General features: G+C 44.3%; 1 protein-coding gene across 1 annotated transcript in view; it reads left to right on the top strand.

Moving 5' to 3' along the window:
* The window catches only part of LOC112216095 (rho guanine nucleotide exchange factor 19), a 35292-nt gene extending 16969 nt beyond the window's left edge, over positions 1 to 18323 (top strand). The window contains exons 2-16 of the mRNA XM_042299469.1: positions 5160 to 5856; positions 6068 to 6544; positions 8966 to 9107; positions 9259 to 9344; positions 9787 to 10043; positions 10432 to 10592; positions 10819 to 10971; positions 11342 to 11471; positions 11661 to 11735; positions 12446 to 12535; positions 12813 to 12976; positions 17236 to 17394; positions 17496 to 17575; positions 17741 to 17845; positions 18075 to 18323. Coding sequence (XP_042155403.1) covers positions 5181 to 5856; positions 6068 to 6544; positions 8966 to 9107; positions 9259 to 9344; positions 9787 to 10043; positions 10432 to 10592; positions 10819 to 10971; positions 11342 to 11471; positions 11661 to 11735; positions 12446 to 12535; positions 12813 to 12976; positions 17236 to 17394; positions 17496 to 17575; positions 17741 to 17845; positions 18075 to 18232 — 2913 coding nt within the window. The 5' untranslated portion in view covers positions 5160 to 5180 and the 3' untranslated portion in view covers positions 18233 to 18323. The remainder of the gene's footprint in view (positions 1 to 5159; positions 5857 to 6067; positions 6545 to 8965; positions 9108 to 9258; positions 9345 to 9786; positions 10044 to 10431; positions 10593 to 10818; positions 10972 to 11341; positions 11472 to 11660; positions 11736 to 12445; positions 12536 to 12812; positions 12977 to 17235; positions 17395 to 17495; positions 17576 to 17740; positions 17846 to 18074) is intronic.
* Positions 18324 to 20162: the final 1839 nt, after the last annotated feature.

Here is a 20162-nt window from a genome sequence, read left to right on the forward strand (position 1 = left end):
AGACACAAATATCATATCTCCTAAGACATGCTAACATCTCACCCTTGCAAAACAAGGGGAGGTTAGCATTTTGTGGGATGGATGATATTTGTGTGTCTGTAACTTTATCACTCATCATTATTCACGATTCATTCAGGATTATCCGTAATCATGGTAATATCCATTTATATGTAGAATTGTTTAGAAATATATTCTGTTATTTTTTTTACAATAAAAGTGACTCCAGAATGACACAATACATTATTTACCGTTCATTTCAATTGGGCACAAAATAATCTGAAACACAACCAAAACAAACAGCAAATTAATCCAACAAATTTGTAGAGACACAAGCTTGATGTAGTCATTGTGTGTTATGGGACCAAATACTTTGTTTTTACTACTTTAAAATACAGTGCATTCGGAAAGTTTTCAGACCCCTTGACGTTTTCCATACTTTGTTAGTTAAGGCTTTATTCTAAAATATATTAAATTATTATTTGTTATTATTATTATCAATCTACACACAATACCCCATTATGACAAAGTGAAAATTAGGTTTTGAGGAATGTTTGCAAATGTATTAAACATTAACAGAAATACCTTATTTACCTAAGTATTTAGACCCTTTGCTATGAGACTCGAAATTGAGCTCAGGTGCATCTGTTTCCATTGATCATCCTTGAGATGTTTCTTAAACTTAACTGGAGTCCACCTGTGGTAAATTCAATTTATTGAACATGATTTGGAAAGGCACACACCTGTCTATATAAGGTCCCACAGTTGACAGTGCATGTCAGAGCAAAGACCAAGCCATGAGGTCGAAGGAATTGTCCGTAGAGGTCCGAGACAGGATTGTGTCGAGGCACAGATCTGGGGAAGGGTACCAAAAAATGTCTGCAGCATTGAAGGTCCCCAAGAACACAGTGGCCTCCATCATTCTTAAATGGAAGAAGTTTGGAACCACCAAGACTCTTATAAGCTGGCCGCCCGGCCAAACTAAGCAATCGGGGGAGAAGTGCCTTGGTCAGGGGAGGTGACCAAGAAACCGATGGTTACTCTGAGAGAGCTCCAGAGATCCTCTGCGGAGATGGGAGAACCTTGCAGAAGGACAACCATCTCTGCAGCACTCCACCAATCAGGCCTTTATGGTAGAGTGGCCAGACGGAAGACACTCCTCAGTAACATGCATGTGACAGCCTTGGAGTTTGCCAAAAGGCACCTAAAGGACTCTCAGACCATGAGAAACAAGATTCTCTGGTCTGATGAAACTAAGATTGAACTACTTGGCCTGAATGCCAAGCGTCACGTCTGGATGAAACCTGGCACCATCCCTACGGTAAGGGATGGTGGTGGCATCATCATGCTTTGGGAATGTTTTTCAGTGGCACGGACTGGGAGATTAGTCAGGATCGAGGGAAAGATGGACAGAGCAAAGTACAGAGAGATCCTTGATGAACACCTGTTCCAGAGCACTCAGGACTTCAGACTGGGGCGAAGGTTCACCTTCCAATACGACCCTAAGCACTCAGGCAAGACAACGCAGGAGTGGCTTTGGGACAAGTCCCTGAATGTCCTTGAATGGCCCAGCCAGAGCCCGGACTTGAATCCGATCGAACATCTCTGGAGAGACCTGAAAATAGATGTGGAGTGACGCTCCCCAGCTAACCTGACAGAGCTTGAGAGGATCTGCAGAGAAGAATGGGAGAAACTCCTCAAATACAGATGTGCCAAGCTTGTAGCGTAATCTCTGCCAAAGGTGTTTAAACAAAGTACTGAGTGAAGTGTCTGAATACTAATGTAAATGTGATATTTCAGCAAAAATGTTTATAACCTGTTTTTTGCTTTGTCATTATGGTATACTGTGTGTAGATTGATGAGGGAAAAAATAATTTCATCCATTTTAGAATGAGGCTGTAACGTAACATAATGTGGAAAAAGGTCAAGGGGTCTGAATACTTTCCCAATGCACTGTGCATATACAGGGTGAATTTGTCCCAATACTTTTGGTCCCCTAAAATGAGGGGACTACTATGAACTACAAAAAGTGCTGTAATTTCTAAACTGTTCACCCGATATGGATGAAATAACCCTCAGATTAAATCTGACAGTTGGGACTTTAACCTCATCCAACATTTAAAGTATAGAGCCAAAAGAAGAAAAAATGCTTCACTGTCCCAATAATTATGGAGTGCACTGTATATATTCAAGATGCATTCATTTACTGTGAGAGTAATTGACTCTTCTCTAGTGTGGAAGGATCACAAACAGTTCCCACACCCTCTTAGATATCTTGTGTACCAGGCAACCTACCCTGAACCATAAGGATAAAGAAGGCCTTTGTCTAAAGCAGGGAACAGGCAACCGATTGTGTCTGCATTCGTTTGTGAGTGTGTGCGTGCGTACGAGGCAGAGAGGGCTGCAACTTGCCTATCTGTGCACTCACGAGTGGGTGTGGTTATGTGAAAGGAGAAGGAGCTGTTTGTGCAGCAGGTGTGCGTCCGTGTGTGTCTCTCTTTAACTGGGAGCCTGTGCCTGTTACCTGAGTGGTGTTAGAGAGAGAGGAAAGAGAGTTACCTGTGCTGTGAGGAGGGGTGCAGTAGGAAGAGACCGATGGCTAGGAGGATGTTCTTTTACTTAGAAGGCTACCTCTTTTTTCTTTGTCTATCTGAGTATATCAATCAAGTATGTGGTGAGAAACTATCACAGAATTATGAAGGTCTGTTGTGAGAAACTATCACAGCATTATGAAGGTCTGTTGTGAGAAACTATCACAGCATTATGAAGGTCTGTTGTGAGAAACTATCACATCATTATGAAGGTCTGTTGTGAGAAATTATCACAGCATTATGAAGGTCTGTTGTGAGAAACTATCACAGCATCATGAAGGTATGTTGTGAGAAACTATCACAGCATTATGAAGGTCTGTTGTGAGAAACTTTCACAGCATTATGAAGGTCTGGAAGTAGTTTCAAATTGATTAAATGCAATACTCCACTACCCCAAGACACTAGTATAAATGGTAATCATACTCACTCACTGGATGTCTGGGTTTGAAAACTCGTATACATTCCAAGAACATCCCTCACTGTTCATAATTTCCTTATAGTTAGTAACACTAGCGTGAAGTTCAGTACTCTTATTCATGAGTCAGTGGATGAATCATTTGTGGGCCAACGGCCCAGACTGTGACTCTCTTTCTCCCTTCCCTCTCTCTCTCTCCTCTCTCTCTCTCTCTCTGAATCTCTTGACCACTGATCATAACATCCAGGTTAAAGGTTAAACACTGTGAGAGAAAGATGGGTCTATATTCTCAGGTGAAAGGGTGAAAGGTCACAGGGGCTGAGGATACTGTCTCACTTGGTTTGGCCGTCTGTTGAAGGGTTCTGAATGTGTGTCTGTTGTGGCACTGGCCATGCCATCTGTAGATGAAGGAGGTGTGTGTGTGTGGAGAATAAATACAGGGGGCTGAGAGCTGTATGTGGAGCAGTCTTTAATTAAAGCAGGAAGTCATGGCTCAGCAGCCGCACAGGGCCAGACCTGGGGGGGGCAGGTGAAAGGCACACTCCTATACATGTATCCAAGTTCAACCTCCATTGTGCTCCAATGAACAGACTTCTTCCTCAACGAGTATATCTTTCACACTGTCCACAAGAGATTGTTACATAGTGAGTGAGAGGTAGAACAAACTGAAAATATCACAGGAAACATACAATTTGTGAACAGTATACTTTACGAAACCTGGACAATTATGAGTGGAGGGGGCCTGTTTTGGCATACACAAACTGTAAGCAATGGCTTCGGGACAAGTCCCTGAATGTCCTTGAATGGCCCAGCCAGAGCCCGGACTTGAAGCCGATCTAACATCTCTGGAGAGACCTGAAAATAGCTGTGCAGTGACGTTTCCCATCCAACCTGACAGAGCTTGAGAGGATCTGCAGAGAAGAATGGGAGAAACTCCCAAATACGGGAGTGCCAAGCTTGTAGCGTCATACCCAAGAAGAATTGACGCTGTAATCGCTGCCAAAGGTGCTTCAACAACAGCACTGAGTTAAGGGTCTGAATACTTATGTAAATGTTATATTTCAGTTTTTTATTTTTTATAAATGTGCAAAAATGTCTAAAAAACTGTTTTTGCTTCGTCATTATGGGGTATTGTGTGTATATTCATGAGGGAAAACATTTATTTAATCAGAATATGGCTGTGATGTAACAAAGTGTGGAAAAAATAAAGGGGTCTGAATACTTTTCGAATGCACTGTATGTGTAGGGGTACGGTGACTAGACTTCAGGATATATGATAAACAGAGTAGCAGTAGCGTAAATGATGAGTGTGTGTGTGTGTTTGTGTGTGTGTGTGTGTGTGCGTGTGCGTGTGTGAGTAAAGTCAGTATAAATGTGTGTGCATTTTATGTGTGTGTTGAAGTGTCAGTGTGGGTGAGTGTGTAGAGTCCTGTGAGTGTGCAGAAAAGTCCTCTCAGTGCAAGGGTCAACTCAGATAGTCCGTGTAGCCATTCTGTTAGCTATTTAGCAGTCTTATGGCTTGTGGATAGAAGCTGTTCAGGAGCCTGTTGGTGTCAGACTTGTTGCAACGGTACCGCTTGCCGTGTGGAACCAGAGAGAACAGTCTATTGCTTGGTTGGCTGGAGTCTTTAACAATTTTCTGGGCCTAGCTTTAGACACTGCCTGACGTAGAGGTCCTGGATGGCAGGGAGCTTGGCCCCAGTGATGTACTGGGCTGTCCGCTCCTCCCTCTGTAGCGCCATGCAATCGAGGGGAGTGCTGTTTCCATACCAAGCAGTGATGCAGACAGTTAAGATGCTCTCAATGGTGCAGCTGTAAAGTTTTTCGAGGATTTGAGGGCCCATGCCAAACCTTTTCAACTTTCTGAGGGGGAAGAGCCGCTGTTGCGCCTTCTTCAGGACTGTGCCCGTGTGAGTGGACCATTTTAAGTCCTTAAAGATTTGTACACTGAGGAACTTGAGGTTCTCGACCTGCTCAACTGCATTTCATGCCTTCTATAGAGGGAAGCAGGAACAAGACCAAATTATGAAGTGTTTAACAAAGATAAGTTAATACAATATAGCCTACAGTCAGTGCTGTTTTACCAGATATGGCAAGAGGATATTATGTTGGCAATTGAAGTTTATGGCAAAAACGTTTTCTCCTTTCTTCTGCAGCTCCCATGTGTTCTCTCAGTCATGCTTCCTGGGTATGGATTTTCCCCTCTCCCTGACTTCCAGCCTCATCTACACGCCTTCCGTTTCCGAGGAAAGAGCCCCATTATGTGGATCCCGGTCTCAGGCGAGTCCCAGGCTTTGAGCGAGGCCCCGGACGACATGCCTCTCCTCCGGCAGTGCCACCACAAGCACATCGCTGTGTGTCAGCAGGAGACTCTGACCTTCATCGAGCTGCAGCCGCCTGTGACACCCAGCGTCAAAGGCTGGGGCTCCCCAACTGCAAACACTCAACGCTTCAGCCCGTTGTCTCTGAATCATCCTAAACACACAAGTGAAGCACAAATTGGCAGTGGGAGAAGTGATTATTACACTGATACTAATACGAACCTGAGTTTAGACTCTCCAACGCTAGGGGGCGAGGTTGAGCTGGTTATCCAGGAAGATATCAGGACTAACCCTCCAGTGCAGGAGCAGTATGAGAGACCCATGACGGTGTCATCTGTGTTTCTTCCCCTCCACGCAGCCCTCAGCCTGCCCCTGTCCCTCCCTCTGTCCTCCCTGTACAGAGACACAGACTCCTGGGACTCTCAGCCACCTGGCTCTCCATCCTCTCCTGAGCTTCCATGGCTGCAGAGCCCAGATACCTGTCGACCCCAGAGGAGGTCATCACAGAGCTCCGTCAGGGAAAAGTCCATCCGTATGTACAGTATCTATCCATTTCAAATCTTCAACTCTCTGTTAGTCCTCATCATGAGAATGTTTTATCCCCCTTCACCTATTTTTATCTGTAGGACTTAAAAATCACACTTACTTCAGAAATATTTTGCACATGTCCATATCCAATATGACTGGACTGTAATTCGGGGGGGGAGCATTTTCACCTGAGTCTTGTTTGTGTTGTGTCCCAGGGCGTAAGGTGCGGGTATACTCACCAGACAGCCTGAGTGACGAGTCTCTGGCCAGCCCCATTCTGGACGGCGACTACCTTTTCCCAGGACCCTTTGACTTCTTTCTGGAAGAGGACCTCAGGGGAGACCCTGAAGACGCCGTGAGTCCCTCATCAACGGGGGGTGCCGTAGACCCCCAAACCCCCAACCCTCCAAAGATTCCACCCCTGTCCGCAGAGCCACATCGGTCGTCAGAGGACTCCTCTGTCTTGAACTCTGGGGCTGTAGAGAATTCCTCGGCCACCGGGGGGAGCGCTTTAGCCTGCTCCCGTATGGCCGAACATGAGCGGCGTCGCTTCTCTGCCTCTGAGCTGATCTCACGGCTGCAGCTGTCCCAGAGGAAGAACTCGTTCACGCTAAAGCTAGGCAAGTCGTTGTCGGCTCGCGTGGCTTCCCGTGACAGGCAGACCTCCAGCAACCTCAGTCCCAGCGCTGACTGTAAGTGTCCCGCATTAGCCAAGAATGCTAATAAATAATTTTGCAATTTGAGGCAACATTCTGTGGTGGTTGTGTGTCTGCTAGTTTCCTCCACCTCCATCTAGAGGTCTTCATGGGTCCACCTGACCCGATATACATAAATTAATTTGAAGAAATTAAACAAGACCATTCTAAATGGACCCTCGGACAGTCAGACCCAAAAAGGACCTTGGAAAACAGACCCAAACAGACCCATGCTGGTTCAGATCCGAGAGACCCATTCAGATCCGAGAGTAGAGAGAGAAAGAAACCTCCAACTGTGCACTGCCAGTGCCTTCAATAAACAAACTATATTAGCCAAATGATCCACAGTTACGTGTCTTTAAAAACTGCCAATAACAACTTACAAAAAAACTATTGTTGTTTTTCAATGTGTAGCATATTCAAAACATATAGTCTATTGTTTTATTGGTTTTTAATTTCCTAAAACAATAATTGTGTACCACATGGTTTAGCTGTCAGAGATTTGAGCACTAAATGCATCAGGGCATTGCTTGCATATAGGCATAGGTCTGGGCGTCAACTGTATGATATTCATATAAAAAAAATATTAAGGGAGACAACATTAGGCCTAGCGCTATAGAGACCAAGACAAAGATAGAGATATGCCGGCATCATGTTCTCTACATTGACATGCATTTCTTTATACTTGTCAGAGAAGCTACTACTGCTATACAGATATAGGCGTACAGAAAGAGGCTAATTCGTAAATTTCTAGCAGAGTATTTTTTATAAAGATAAGCATTATATTTTTTGATTAAAGGAGTAACTCTGGTAGACCTAAAACATTATTCCTCACCTCAAGTTCCACTGTCGGAGTCAGTTGTAGTGCCGACGCGCACTGCCTTCACAGGCCTGTAGTAGCTAAACCTATTCTAAACCTAATAATAGCCACACCACACCAAACTTTCACAAAAATTGCTTAACTTTATTAGGGTAAGATTAAAAGTAAGTCAAGTCATTGTTTACATCTTGCCTTCTATGGTTATTCCTTTTCATGGTTTGAGTGCGAGTAGCATAGTGGGCCTACAGGTAATTATATTATATTGCAACAAACACAACGTTACAACAAAAATGGCAAAAGAATGAAATCTTTAAAAAAGTTTTGAACAGGCTTATATTGCAGCTATTACCAACAAAGGTGATTGCCTACCTTAGGCTTACCCAACAAATGACAGTAATAGGCTAATGCTATTTATTTTACAACAAGTATTATTATTATTATTATTATTAATGACTAAACAATTGATAATAAATACTAAATAAATAAATGAAAGGTAGAAAATTGCATCAAACCTAAAGAGCTAGTTGCAGACATTCCATTTGGCCGTGCGAACGTTCTTCTCATCTTTGTCCACTACAATATTAAAACTTGTCCCCGAGGACATTCCCCTCATCGGCTTCTCTTCTTCACTATACTCTTTGTTTTTTTTTTTTTGTTTTTTTTTACCCCTTTTTCTCCCCAGTTTCGTGGTATCCAATTGTTTTAGTAGCTACTATCTTGTCTCATCGCTACAACTCCCGTACGGGCTCGGGAGAGACGAAGGTTGAAAGTCATGCTTCCTCCGATACACAACCCAACCAAGCCGCACTGCTTCTTAACACAGCGCGCATCCAACCCAGAAGCCAGCCGCACCAATGTGTCGGAGGAAACACTGTGCACCTGGCAACCTTGGTTAGCACGCACTGCGCCCGGCCCGCCACAGGAGTCGCTGATGTGCGATGAGACAAGGACATCCCTACCGGCCAAGCCCTCCCTAACCCGGACGACACTGGGCCAAGAGTCTCTAACCCTGAGTCTCTGATGGCACAGCTGGCGCTGCAGTACAGCGCCCTTAACCACTGCGCCACCCGGGAGGCCTCCACTATACTCTTTGTCCTCTAACTTTCATTTTACTTCATTGAAAGAGAATCCATCCTTGCAATCAACAGTAGCCTCGCCCAAGGCTTTGTTTACTACCTCTCTCTCTCTCTCTCTCTCTCTCTCTCTCTCTCTGTGTGTGTGTCTCTGTGTCTTTGTCTCTCTCTCTCTCTTTCTCTCCCCTAAGCAGCAGGTCGCACGTGAGGTGAGCAGCTGGAACCAGTTTCAGCTGGACATAAGCTATACGTTTTATTGAGTTGCAATTGGCTGACACAGATAACAAGCTTGTGCAGTTCTCATCACACAAACAGTAAATTAAGAGAGGACAGGTCCAAATGGGTCTAGTCGGTAAATCAATTTTAATTGCACATGCCCATGGCAATTATATCAGACCCACCCAGATCCAAGACAAAAGTCAGAATTTAAGACCCGGGCCTGCTCGTGTCCTGGGTTGGATCTCAGAATTTTGGGTCTGTTGGACTTATGAAGACCTCTACCTCATCTACCTTCTTCTTCTCCAGATAAGGCCACTTCCAGGCACCGTGGCTCAGGTGGTTCCAGTCACAGCGCCCCCCACAGTCCTGTAGGACCTGTACCACCACTACCCACTGCTGACAATAACACGCAACAACATCGACGGAGCACTGGATTTGCAATCAAAAAGTGTGTTTTAACAGCTAAAATGGGTATATATTATCAAGATTGAACTCACAAAGTCACATTTCAACTATACGTCTTTGCTGGAAGTGGGTCGTAAAGATGTCTGCTGTAAATAACACTGCTATAATGATTATAACCACAACCCTTCCCACAGTATAAGGAAGAAATCCATCGAGGAGGATTGGTTTACTCCTCCCACAGTCAGCAGCTCCAATCGTCTGTCACGGTTTCTCCCCAGCTGTGAGTCTTACTTTCCTCTTATCCTGTGTCAATAATTTGGTTAATTCCACCTCCGTTCTCCACCTCCAGTGTCAGTGGTATTTATATGGCATAGCAATTGTTTCACGCTCGTTCAACTACATGCTACTTAACAACATAACATCTGAAAGTATTTAAAAAAAACTTTCTTCAATAATGATTTTAATTCTCAATCAACCCTGTATACTCTTCTTACTTCTCTCACTCTTGCGCTCTTTCTTTCTTTTTCTTTCTTTCTTTCTTTCTTTCTTTCTTTCTTTCTTTCTTTCTTTCTTTCTTTCTTTCTTTCTTTCTTTCTTTCTTTCTCTCTCTCTCTCTCTCTCTCTCTCTCTCTCTCTCTCTCTCTCTCTCTCTCGCTCTCGCTCTCACTCTCACTCTCACTCTCGCTCTTGCTCTTGCTCTTGGTCTCTCTCACTCTCCTCAGCAATTCTGTACCAGGAGTACAGTGATGTTGCAATCAACCGAGAAATCCAGAGGCAGCAGGGAGAGGAGCCAGGTGCTGAGGAGGAGAGGCTAAGGGTAGAAGGGGCTGGGGAGGCCCCATCTCCGTCCAATCTGTCTCCGTCTAGCTCCTTTTGCTCGTCACGAGGCTCCGCCTTCTCCCTGTGGCAGGACATCCCTGATGTCCAGACCAGCGATCAGCTGGACAACTTCAGCAACGAGGAGCGCAAACTACAGGAGGTGAGAGCATGAGGATGACATCAAGCCACATTGGGATTTAGGCAGCACTCAAAGAGATGCATAGAAGTTGTGCATGACTTTTGTGGAAAGTGCACCCTCTATACATCTCTATGGCAACCCTACAGGCTTTTAGCATGTCCAATTAGCCAGCTAAGTTGATTTGTTTCATCTATGTGATGGATTACATTTTTTATGGGTTAACATATTTTGACATAACATTTGTGGTCATAACATTATATTCATGATTTTATTTTAACTATGTGTTTCCCCATAATGTCTCATGATAATATTTGATATTTTTTTATATAAATAAAGCACCTTGATTTTAAATGTGAGTGAGAGGTGCTCCTATTGCTTCCGAAAGGCCCATAATGTCTCCTCGTCACAGGCCAAGTTTGAGCTAGTGACATCTGAGGCGTCGTACATCCGGAGCCTGGCCATCGCGGTGGACCACTTTATGCTGTCCCAGGAGCTGGGGGAGTGTCTGGGGACCCAGGACAGACAGTGGCTCTTCTCCAAGCTCCCCGAGGTCAAGGACGTCAGTGAGCGGTATAGTATAGTAACATGACACTGATGGGAGAGTACATTTCTTTAATATATTTCATGAGATTATTTCTGTTTTTTTCTGTCTTGTTTTTTCGCTTAGTATTTGGGGGTTCTGTTTCTCTGGCTTTCAGCATCTTTCTATCTTAATCACTCACTCTTTTTGCTCTGAATTCTTCACTTTCTTTGTTTCTCCCTCTCTTCCTCTCGCTCTCTCTTCCTCTCGGTCTAGGTTCCTGCAGGACCTGGAGCACAGGTTAGAGGAGGACATCTTGCGTTTTGACGTATGCGACATCGTCCTGGCCCACTGTCCTGCCCTGCGAAGGGTCTACCTCCCTTACGTGACCAACCAGGCCTACCAGGAACAGACCTACCAGCGCCTGTTGTGAGCAATCTTACTTTGTGTTTATTTCTATTGGTCTTTGTTGCACATTCGAGTCTGTAAGTATGATGCTTGAAAATGACCGTATGTCACTCAGTGCCTAGTACACACACTTAAATAGTTGCTTTATACATATGGATTGGGTGGTTAACCCATAGAGGGTGTGCAGGTTTCTGTTCCAGCGCAGCACTAACACACCTGGTTCAACTAATCAACTAATCATCAAGACCAAGTGCGTTAGTGCTGGGTTGGAACGAAACCCCGTAGCTCTCCAGGGTTCGTGACCATGAATATACACTACATATCCAATCCATACCAGTGAAGGTTTTCCGACTATGTTGCTTGATTTTAGTGTTTTATATTTTCTCTGTAGACAGGAGAATGCTCGCTTCCCAGGTATCCTGGCTCGTTTGGAGGAAGACCCCATCTGCCAGCGTCTTCCCCTTGCCTCCTTCCTCATCCTCCCCTTCCAGAGGATCACACGGCTTAAGATGCTGGTGGAAGTACGATATAGAGCGCCCCTGTTCACCATAAAATTCAACTATTCATGCCTGGCTGTAGGGACAGAACATTACTCTACCTTACATCAGGTTACTGACCAGCGAATATGCCAGGACACAGCAGTAAGTTTTTGCAGTGCCCTGAGGTGAAAGTCTAGATCCAAAATGTTCTATCTTCCTTCTATCTTATAGAATATCCTGAAGAGGACAACACCAGGCTCTAGGGGTGAAGACACAGCCACCAAGGCCTTCAATGAACTGAAAAGGGTAACAGAAAATATACAAAATACTTTACGCACATTTTTGTGGTCACCCTCCCTTTACATTTCTCACTGTCAATCATGATTGCTAATTCTTCAAGTTTTACCAGTAAAATGTCCATGCAGCATCTGCATGCCAACCATTTGATCTCAATCAGTTTCATGGGGATATGCATTTGGGTCTTCTTGAGTTATGTACAGTGCTGTTTCGAAGTGCAGTGTTGTTTTGAAATTATGAACAGTGAGCACATTTTTGAGTAGATGGTGTTAACAAACTGTAGCATAGGCCTACCTGTGTTTTGTTTCAATCAAAGCACACATTTTTCCGCATGAGTAAAAAAAAGAAGAAATGAGGTGGTGTTTTTGTCTTACAGTAGCCTTCTAATATAGTCGGTTGTGTTATGTCGAATACTGTCATCTTGCACGAGCACCATTCCCCAATCATCACTGAAATTCGCCAGATTAGCCTGTTCTTTGAGCAGCCGAACAAGCAGAGCAGAGACTGTGCGTAAAGTAGAGAATCCTGCACATGCACAGAAGCTTCAGATCGTTAGTTATCGGCAAGATGGTTACAAAGAATTCATAACCTCAGCCACTCCTTATACCAAAAGCTGGAGTGAGGCCAATTTCTGGTCATTAACAGTAGACTTTGCATAGACATTGCATTTTGAAGAAACAATGAAACTTTTTTCTAATAGTCTATTGTGCCCAAAACAGCTTATAAAGGAGTGTAACTCCAGTGTGCAATCAATGAAGAGGATGGAAGAGCTCATTCACCTCAATAAGAAGATCCACTTTGAGGGCAAGGTAGATGAAAACATCACTCATTATGAACATGGAGAACATTCATTCTCAGTACACCTACTGTATGTTCATGTACAGTATGTTCCCCTTTCCTCTATCCATTGCGGTATTGGTTTTGAAGAACAAAGAATCCTATTTCTTATTGCCATAGTATGGGTTAACCCTATCATGTTTGCCCATTGTATATCCCAAGTAAAGAAACTACTATGCCTCTAAACCCAGTAATAATTCATTAACTGTTCATTCATGCTCATTAATAACATACATCTCCCCGTTTAAGATATTCCCTCTGATCTCCCAGTCTCGCTGGCTGGTCAAACACGGGGAACTGCTGGAGGTGGACACACAGACCATGAGTATTTCTGGGTCAAAGTTCAAGTTGCCCACAAGGCCTGTTTATCTGCATCTGTTCAATGACTGTCTTCTGCTGTCCAGGAGGAAAGAGTGAGTTCTAAATATGTAAAATGTACAGTTGAAGTCGGAAGTTTACATACTGTACACCTTAGCCAAATACATTTAAACTTTTTTTCACGTTTAAAAAAAAAGTTTTTCTCAATTCCTGACATTTAATCCTAGTAAAAATTCCCTGTCTTAGGTCAGATAGGATCAGCACTTTATTTTAAGAGTGTAAAATATCACAATAATAGTAGAGAGAATGATTTATTTCATATTTTATTTCACACATACACTCAATTAGTATCTGGTAGCATTGCCTTTAAATTGTTTAACTTGGGTCAAACGACTGGGCCGTGACTGGGAGGTCCGTGGGGCGATGCACAATTGGCCTAGCGTCGTCCGGGTTAGGAAGGGTTTGGCCGGTAGGGATATCCTTGTCTCATCGCGCACCAGTGACTCCTGTGGCGGGCCGGGCGCAGTGCGTGCTAACCAAGGTCGCCAGGTGCACGGTGTTTCCTCCGACACATTGGTGCGGCTGGCTTCTGGGTTGGATTCGCGCTGTGTTAAGAAGCAGTGCGGCTTGGTTGGGTTGTGTATCGGAGGACGCATGACTTTCAACCTTCGTCTCTCCCGAGCCCGTACGGGAGTTGTAGCGGTGAGACAAGACAGTAACTACTAATAATTGGATACTATGAAATTGGGGAGAAAAAGGGGGTTACATTTTTTTATTTTTTTATTTGGTTCAAACGTTTCGGGTAGCCTTCCACAAGCTTCCCACAATAAGTTGGGTAAATTTTGGCCCATTCCTCCTGACAGAGCAGGTCAGGAGTCAGGTTTGTAGGCCTCCTTACTCGCACACGCTTTTTCAGTTCTGCCCACAAATTGTCTATAGGAATGAGGTCAGGGCTTTGTTATGGCTACTCCAATACCTTGACTTTGTTGTCCTTAATCCATTTTGCTTTGGAGGTATGGGGTTATTGTCCATTTGGAAGACCCATTTGCAACCAAGCTTTTTAACTTCCTGACTGATGTCTTGAGATGTTGCTTCAATATATCCACATAATGTTCCTGCCTCATGATGCCATCTATTTTGTGAAGTGCACAGTCCCTTCTGCAGCAAAGCACCCCCACAACATGATGCTGCCACCCCCGTGCTTCACTGTTGGGATGGTGTTCTTCGGCTTGCAAACCTCCCCCTTTTCCTCCAAACATAACGATGGTCATTATGGCCAAACAGTTCTATTTTTGTTTAAACAGACCAGAGGACATTTCTCCAAAAAGTACGATCTTTGTCCCCATGTGCAGTTGCAAACCATAGTCTGGCTTTTTTATGGTGGTTTTGGAGCAGTGGCTTCTTCCTTCCTGAGCGGCCGTTCAAGTTATGTCGATATAGGACTCGTTTTTGTAACGGTTCTCTTTTGGTGAAGGAGAGTCGGACCAAAATGCGGCATGTAGATTGCGATCCATGTAATCAACAAACGTAAAACACGAATCAATACAAAAACTACAAAAAAAACAAAAAACGTGGAAACGTAATGAAAACCGAAACAGCCCTATCTGGTGAAAACACAGAGACAGGAACAATCACCCACAAACACACAGTGAAACCCAGGCTACCTAAATATGGTTCCCAATCAGAGACAATGACTAACACCTGCCTCTGATTGAGAACCATATCAGGCCAGACATAGAAATAGACAAACTAGACATGAAACATAGAATGCCCACTCAGCTCACACCCTGACCAACCAAAACATAGAAATATACAAAGTAAACTATGGTCAGGGTGTGACAGTACCCCCCAAGGTGCGGACTCCGGCCGCAAAACCTGAACCTATAGGGGAGGGTCTGGGTGGGCATCTGTCCGCGGTGGCGGCTCTGGTGCTGGACGTGGCCCCCACTTCACCGTAGTCTTCCTCCACCTTGTCCGCTTCCGTGACCTCCTAGCCACGGCAACCCTACTTAATAACACGGGACAGAGGGGCAGCTTGGGACAGAGGGGCAGCTCGGGACAAAGGGGCTCTTCAGACTCCGACAGCACAGGAGAGGAGGAAGGCTCTGGCAGATCCTGGCTGACTGGCGGATCTGGAAGTGTCTGGCTGACTGGCTGATCTGGAAGGGTCTGGCAGACTGGCGGATCTGGAAGGGTCTGGCAGACTGGTGGATCTGGAAGGGTCTGGCAGACTGGTGGATCTGGAAGGGTCTGGCAGACTGGTGGATCTGGAAGAGTCTGGCAGACTGGCGGATCTGGAAGAGTCTGGCAGACTGGCGGATCTGGAAGAGTCTGGCAGATCTGGAAGAGTCTGGCTGACTGGCGGATCTGGAAGAGTCTGGCAGACTGGCAGATCTAGAAGAGTCTGGCTGACTGGCGGATCCTGGCTGACTGGCAGATCTGGAAGAGTCTGGCTGACTGGCATGGATCCTGGCTGACTGGCGGATCCTGGCAGACTGGTGGATCCTGGCAGACTGGCGGATCCTGGCTGGCGGATCTAACTGAGCTCCTGGCAGACTGGCGGCACTTGCGGCGACTGGACTGGCAGACTGGCGGCACTGGCGGCAGGCGCTGGGCAGACTGACGGCACTGGAAGAGTCTGGTTGACTGGCGGATCTGGAAGAGTCTGGTTGACTGGCAGATCTGGAAGAGTCTGGTTGACTGGCAGATCTAGAAGAGTCTGGTTGACTGGCGGATCTGGAAGAGTCTGGTTGACTGGCGGATCTGGAAGAGTCTGGCAGACTGGCAGATCTAGAAGAGTCTGGCTGACTGGCGGATCCTGGCTGACTGGCAGATCTGGAAGAGTCTGGCTGACTGGCGGATCCTGGCTGACTGGCGGATCCTGGCAGACTGGTGGATCCTGGCAGACTGGCGGATCCTGGCTGGCTCCTCCCATGTATAGCAACCCTTGCCATCCAATATATCGTCTCATGTCCAATCCTCATTGCGCCGCTGTTGCTGCCTTTGTTGCTTCTCCTGTGGCTCCTGCCTGTTGACACGCCGCTTGGTCCCGTTGCGGTGGGTGATTCTGTAACGGTTCTCTTTTGGTGAAGGAGAGTCAGACCAAAATGCGGCGTGTAGATTGCGATCCATGTTTAATCAACAAACGTAAAACACGAATCAATACAAAAACTCCAAAGAACAACAAATGTGGAAACGTAATGAAAACCGAAACAGCCCTATCTGGTGAAAACACAGAGACAGGAACAATCACCCACAAACACACAGTGAAACCCAGGCTACCTAAATATGGTTCCCAATCAGAGACAATGACTAACACCTGCCTCTGATTGAGAACCATATCAGGCCAGACATAGAAATAGACAAACTAGACATGAAACATAGAATGCCCACTCAGCTCACACCCTGACCAACCAAAACATAGAAATATACAAAGTAAACTATGGTCAGGGTGTGACAGTTTTACTGTGGATATAGATACTTTTGTACCTGTTTCCTCCAGGATCTTCACAAGGTCCTTTGCTGTTGTTCTGGGATTGAGTTTCACTTTTCACACCAAAGTGCGTACATCTCTAAGAGACAGAAGGTGTCTCCTTCCTGAGTGGTATGACGGCTGCGTGGTCCCATGGTGTTTATACCTGCGTACTATTGTTTGTACAGATGAACGTGGTACCTTCAGGCATTTGGAAATTGCTCCCAAGCATGAACCAGACTTGTGGAGGTCTGCTACTTTTTTTCTGAGGTCTTGGCTGATTTCTTTTGATTTTCCCATGATGTCAAGCAAAGAGGCACTGAGTTTGAATGTAGGCCTTGAAATACATCCACAGGTACACCTCCAATTGACTCAAATGATGTCAATTAGCCTATCAGAAGCTTCTGAAGCCATGACATCATTTTCTGGAATTTTCCAAGCTGTTTAAAGGCACAGTCAACTTAATGTATGTGAACTTCTTACCCACTGGAATTGTGATACAGTGAATTATAAGTGAAATAATCTGTCTGTAAACAATTGTTGGAAAAATTACTTGTCAGGCACAAAGTAGATGTCCTAACCGACTTGTCAAAACTGTAGTTTGTTAACAAGAAATTTGTGGAGTGGTTGAAAAATTAGTTTTAATGACTCCAACCTAAGTGTATGTAAACTCCTGACTTCAACTGTATGTTTTTTATATATATGGAGTTATGCTATGCTAAGATATGCAAAAATATGCTATGCTATACTACAGTATACTAACCTGTGCCATGCTATACTATACAATGGCATGTATGGCTCATAGCATTATGTCCTAAATACTGGTTGATTGAGTGATGCATGGCATACATTGACAAATTCCTGTCCTTGATCTGTCTGCAGCACGTGGAAGTTCATGGTGTTTGTTCACGCTAAGATTGGGCAGCTGAAGGTGAAGGACTTCAGTCAGAAGCTCCAGGGCATCTCAGGCTTTATATTCCACCTCCAGCTGTGTGAGGGCCAGCAGCTCAAACACCACATCCTGCTCAAGGCCCACACTGAGTGAGCTAGTGCACATACCACTATCAATCACGATCATGATTTGTAATGGTAGTGATAATGTAAGAACTGACAGCCTCTACATGGGTTTTGTTTCTTCCCAGGAGTGGGAAACAGAGATGGATCACAGCCATGTTCCCCTCTGATCCATTGGAAGACATTGAGCAGGCCAGTGAGAATTATGGTGAGTATAAGCAGTCACATGTTGCAGTGTCACTGAGTTTCTATTGTTTAATTGACTGTAACCTGGAAAATATTGCTTCATGCTTTAAAAAGTTGTAAAAATAGATTTTAACAGCACTACACCTTTTTCATGAATTTCGATACATTTTGTTGTTTCTCCTCTCAGATCTTTCTCAAGTTCAGTGCATCAAGAGCTACCAGGCCCAAGAGCATGACGAGCTAACATTGGAGAAGGCTGATATTCTTCAAGCCAAGACCATTACAAGTGACGGTGAGACACTCCATTTGGCGACCTCACATTAAACACTATCATAATAAGTATACATTTAAAGGGCAACTTCATTAAGATAAAAACATTTTACCCTTAAAGTAGTTCATAGGACTTTTCTATCATATGTCAAACCCAAAGTTTCAGTGTAAAACATATAGACCACCACAAGTGATAATGTCACTGGGTGTGTTTTCGTTTGCTGAGGTTGTCATGTTTTCTATATCCACAGGCTGGGTGGAGGGCATTCGGCTGTCAGATGGGGAGCGGGGCTGGTTCCCCAAAACCAATGTAGAGGAGATCACAAATCGCAGTGCGCGTCTCCGCAACCTCAGAGAAAACATCCGCATCAAGTGTGTCACACAGAAACTGGAGAAGGAGCTCTTTTAAGTGTCCTCTCCACCCTGCAGCTTTTAACTTACACTTGGAATGTCCAATCGTAATGGTGTAGTAACTCTCAACCCCAAATATCTATAAGTCCCAGCTTTTACGCAACACCATTTATATAATAGCTGAGCAGTTTCAGGTGATCTGGATGTGGGAGCTTTATTTAGTCTGCAGGTGCTCATAAGATTTGGCGTATCTTGTCCATAAGCAATATAGCTAAGTAGTATGGTTTTCCAGCTGCATAGCAGTAATTTCCTTTCACTCATGCTTGCTATGACTGCATATACAACTACTGTAACACAACTACTGGGACATCAGAAATCAAGTGTTTTTCTTTGCCCCAAGCACTTTAATTGTCATCTTAAAGAGTCCTCTCAGCATTCAAAATAAACACAATTTCAGACATACTGTACATTCAAATCATGACTAGCCTACTAATTTACTAATGGAGAAAGTCAATTTCAACAAAACATTGAGGATTACAGAGTTTGTACATCTTCCCTGTGATTTGACATTGAGAGCTGTTTACGCGTAGACCAAAATTAAGATGGAAGCACATAAAACTATTTACCAACCACTACTACAATCTACATGTAGATGTACACCATTCCATTGGCACATTATTATTATTTTTAAATATACAGTGCCTTGCGAAAGTATTCGGCCCCCTTGAACTTTGCGACCCTTTGCCACATTTCAGGCTTCAAACATAAAGATATAAAACTGTATTTTTTTGTGAAGAATCAACAACAAGTGGGACACAATCATGAAGTGGAATGACATTTATTGGATATTTCAAACTTTTTTAACAAATCAAAAACTGAAAAATTGGGCGTGCAAAATTATTCAGCCCCTTTACTTTCAGTGCAGCAAACTCTCTCCAGAAGTTCAGTGAGGATCTCTGAATGATCCAATGTTGACCTAAATGACTAATGATGATAAATACAATCCACCTGTGTGTAATCAAGTCTCCGTATAAATGCACCTGCACTGTGATAGTCTCAGAGGTCCGTTAAAAGCGCAGAGAGCATCATGAAGAACAAGGAACACACCAGGCAGGTCCGAGATACTGTTGTGAAGAAGATTTGGATACAAAAAGATTTCCCAAGCTTTAAACATCCCAAGGAGCACTGTGCAAGCGATAATATTGAAATGGAAGGAGTATCAGACCACTGCAAATCTACCAAGACCTGGCCGTCCCTCTAAACTTTCAGCTCATACAAGGAGAAGACTGATCAGAGATGCAGCCAAGAGGCCCATGATCACTCTGGATGAACTGCAGAGATCTACAGCTGAGGTGGGAGACTCTGTCCATAGGACAACAATCAGTCGTATATTGCACAAATCTGGCCTTTATGGAAGAGTGGCAAGAAGAAAGCCATTTCTTAAAGATATCCATAAAAGGTGTGGTTTAAAGTTTGCCACAAGCCACCTGGGAGACACACCAAACATGTGCAAGAAGGTGCTCTGGTCAGATGAAACCAAAATTGAACTTTTTGGCAACAATGCAAAACGTTATGTTTGGCATAAAAGCAACACAGCTCATCACCCTGAACACACCATCCCCACTGTCAAACATGGTGGTGGCAGCATCATGGTTTGGGCCTGCTTTTCTTCAGCAGGGACAGGGAAGATGGTTAAAATTGATGGGAAGATGGATGGAGCCAAATACAGGACCATTCTGGAAGAAAACCTGATGGAGTCTGCAAAAGACCTGCGACTGGGACGGAGATTTGTCTTCCAACAAGACAATGATCCAAAACATAAAGCAAAATCTACAATGGAATGGTTCAAAAATAAACATATCCAGGTGTTAGAATGGCCAAGTCAAAGTCCAGACCTGAATCCAATCGAGAATCTGTGGAAAGAACTGAAAACTGCTGTTCACAAATGCTCTCCATCCAACCTCACTGAGCTTGAGCTGTTTTGCAAG

This window comes from Oncorhynchus tshawytscha, linkage group LG16 (genome assembly GCF_018296145.1).
Source record: "Oncorhynchus tshawytscha isolate Ot180627B linkage group LG16, Otsh_v2.0, whole genome shotgun sequence".
NCBI lineage: Eukaryota > Metazoa > Chordata > Actinopteri > Salmoniformes > Salmonidae > Oncorhynchus > Oncorhynchus tshawytscha.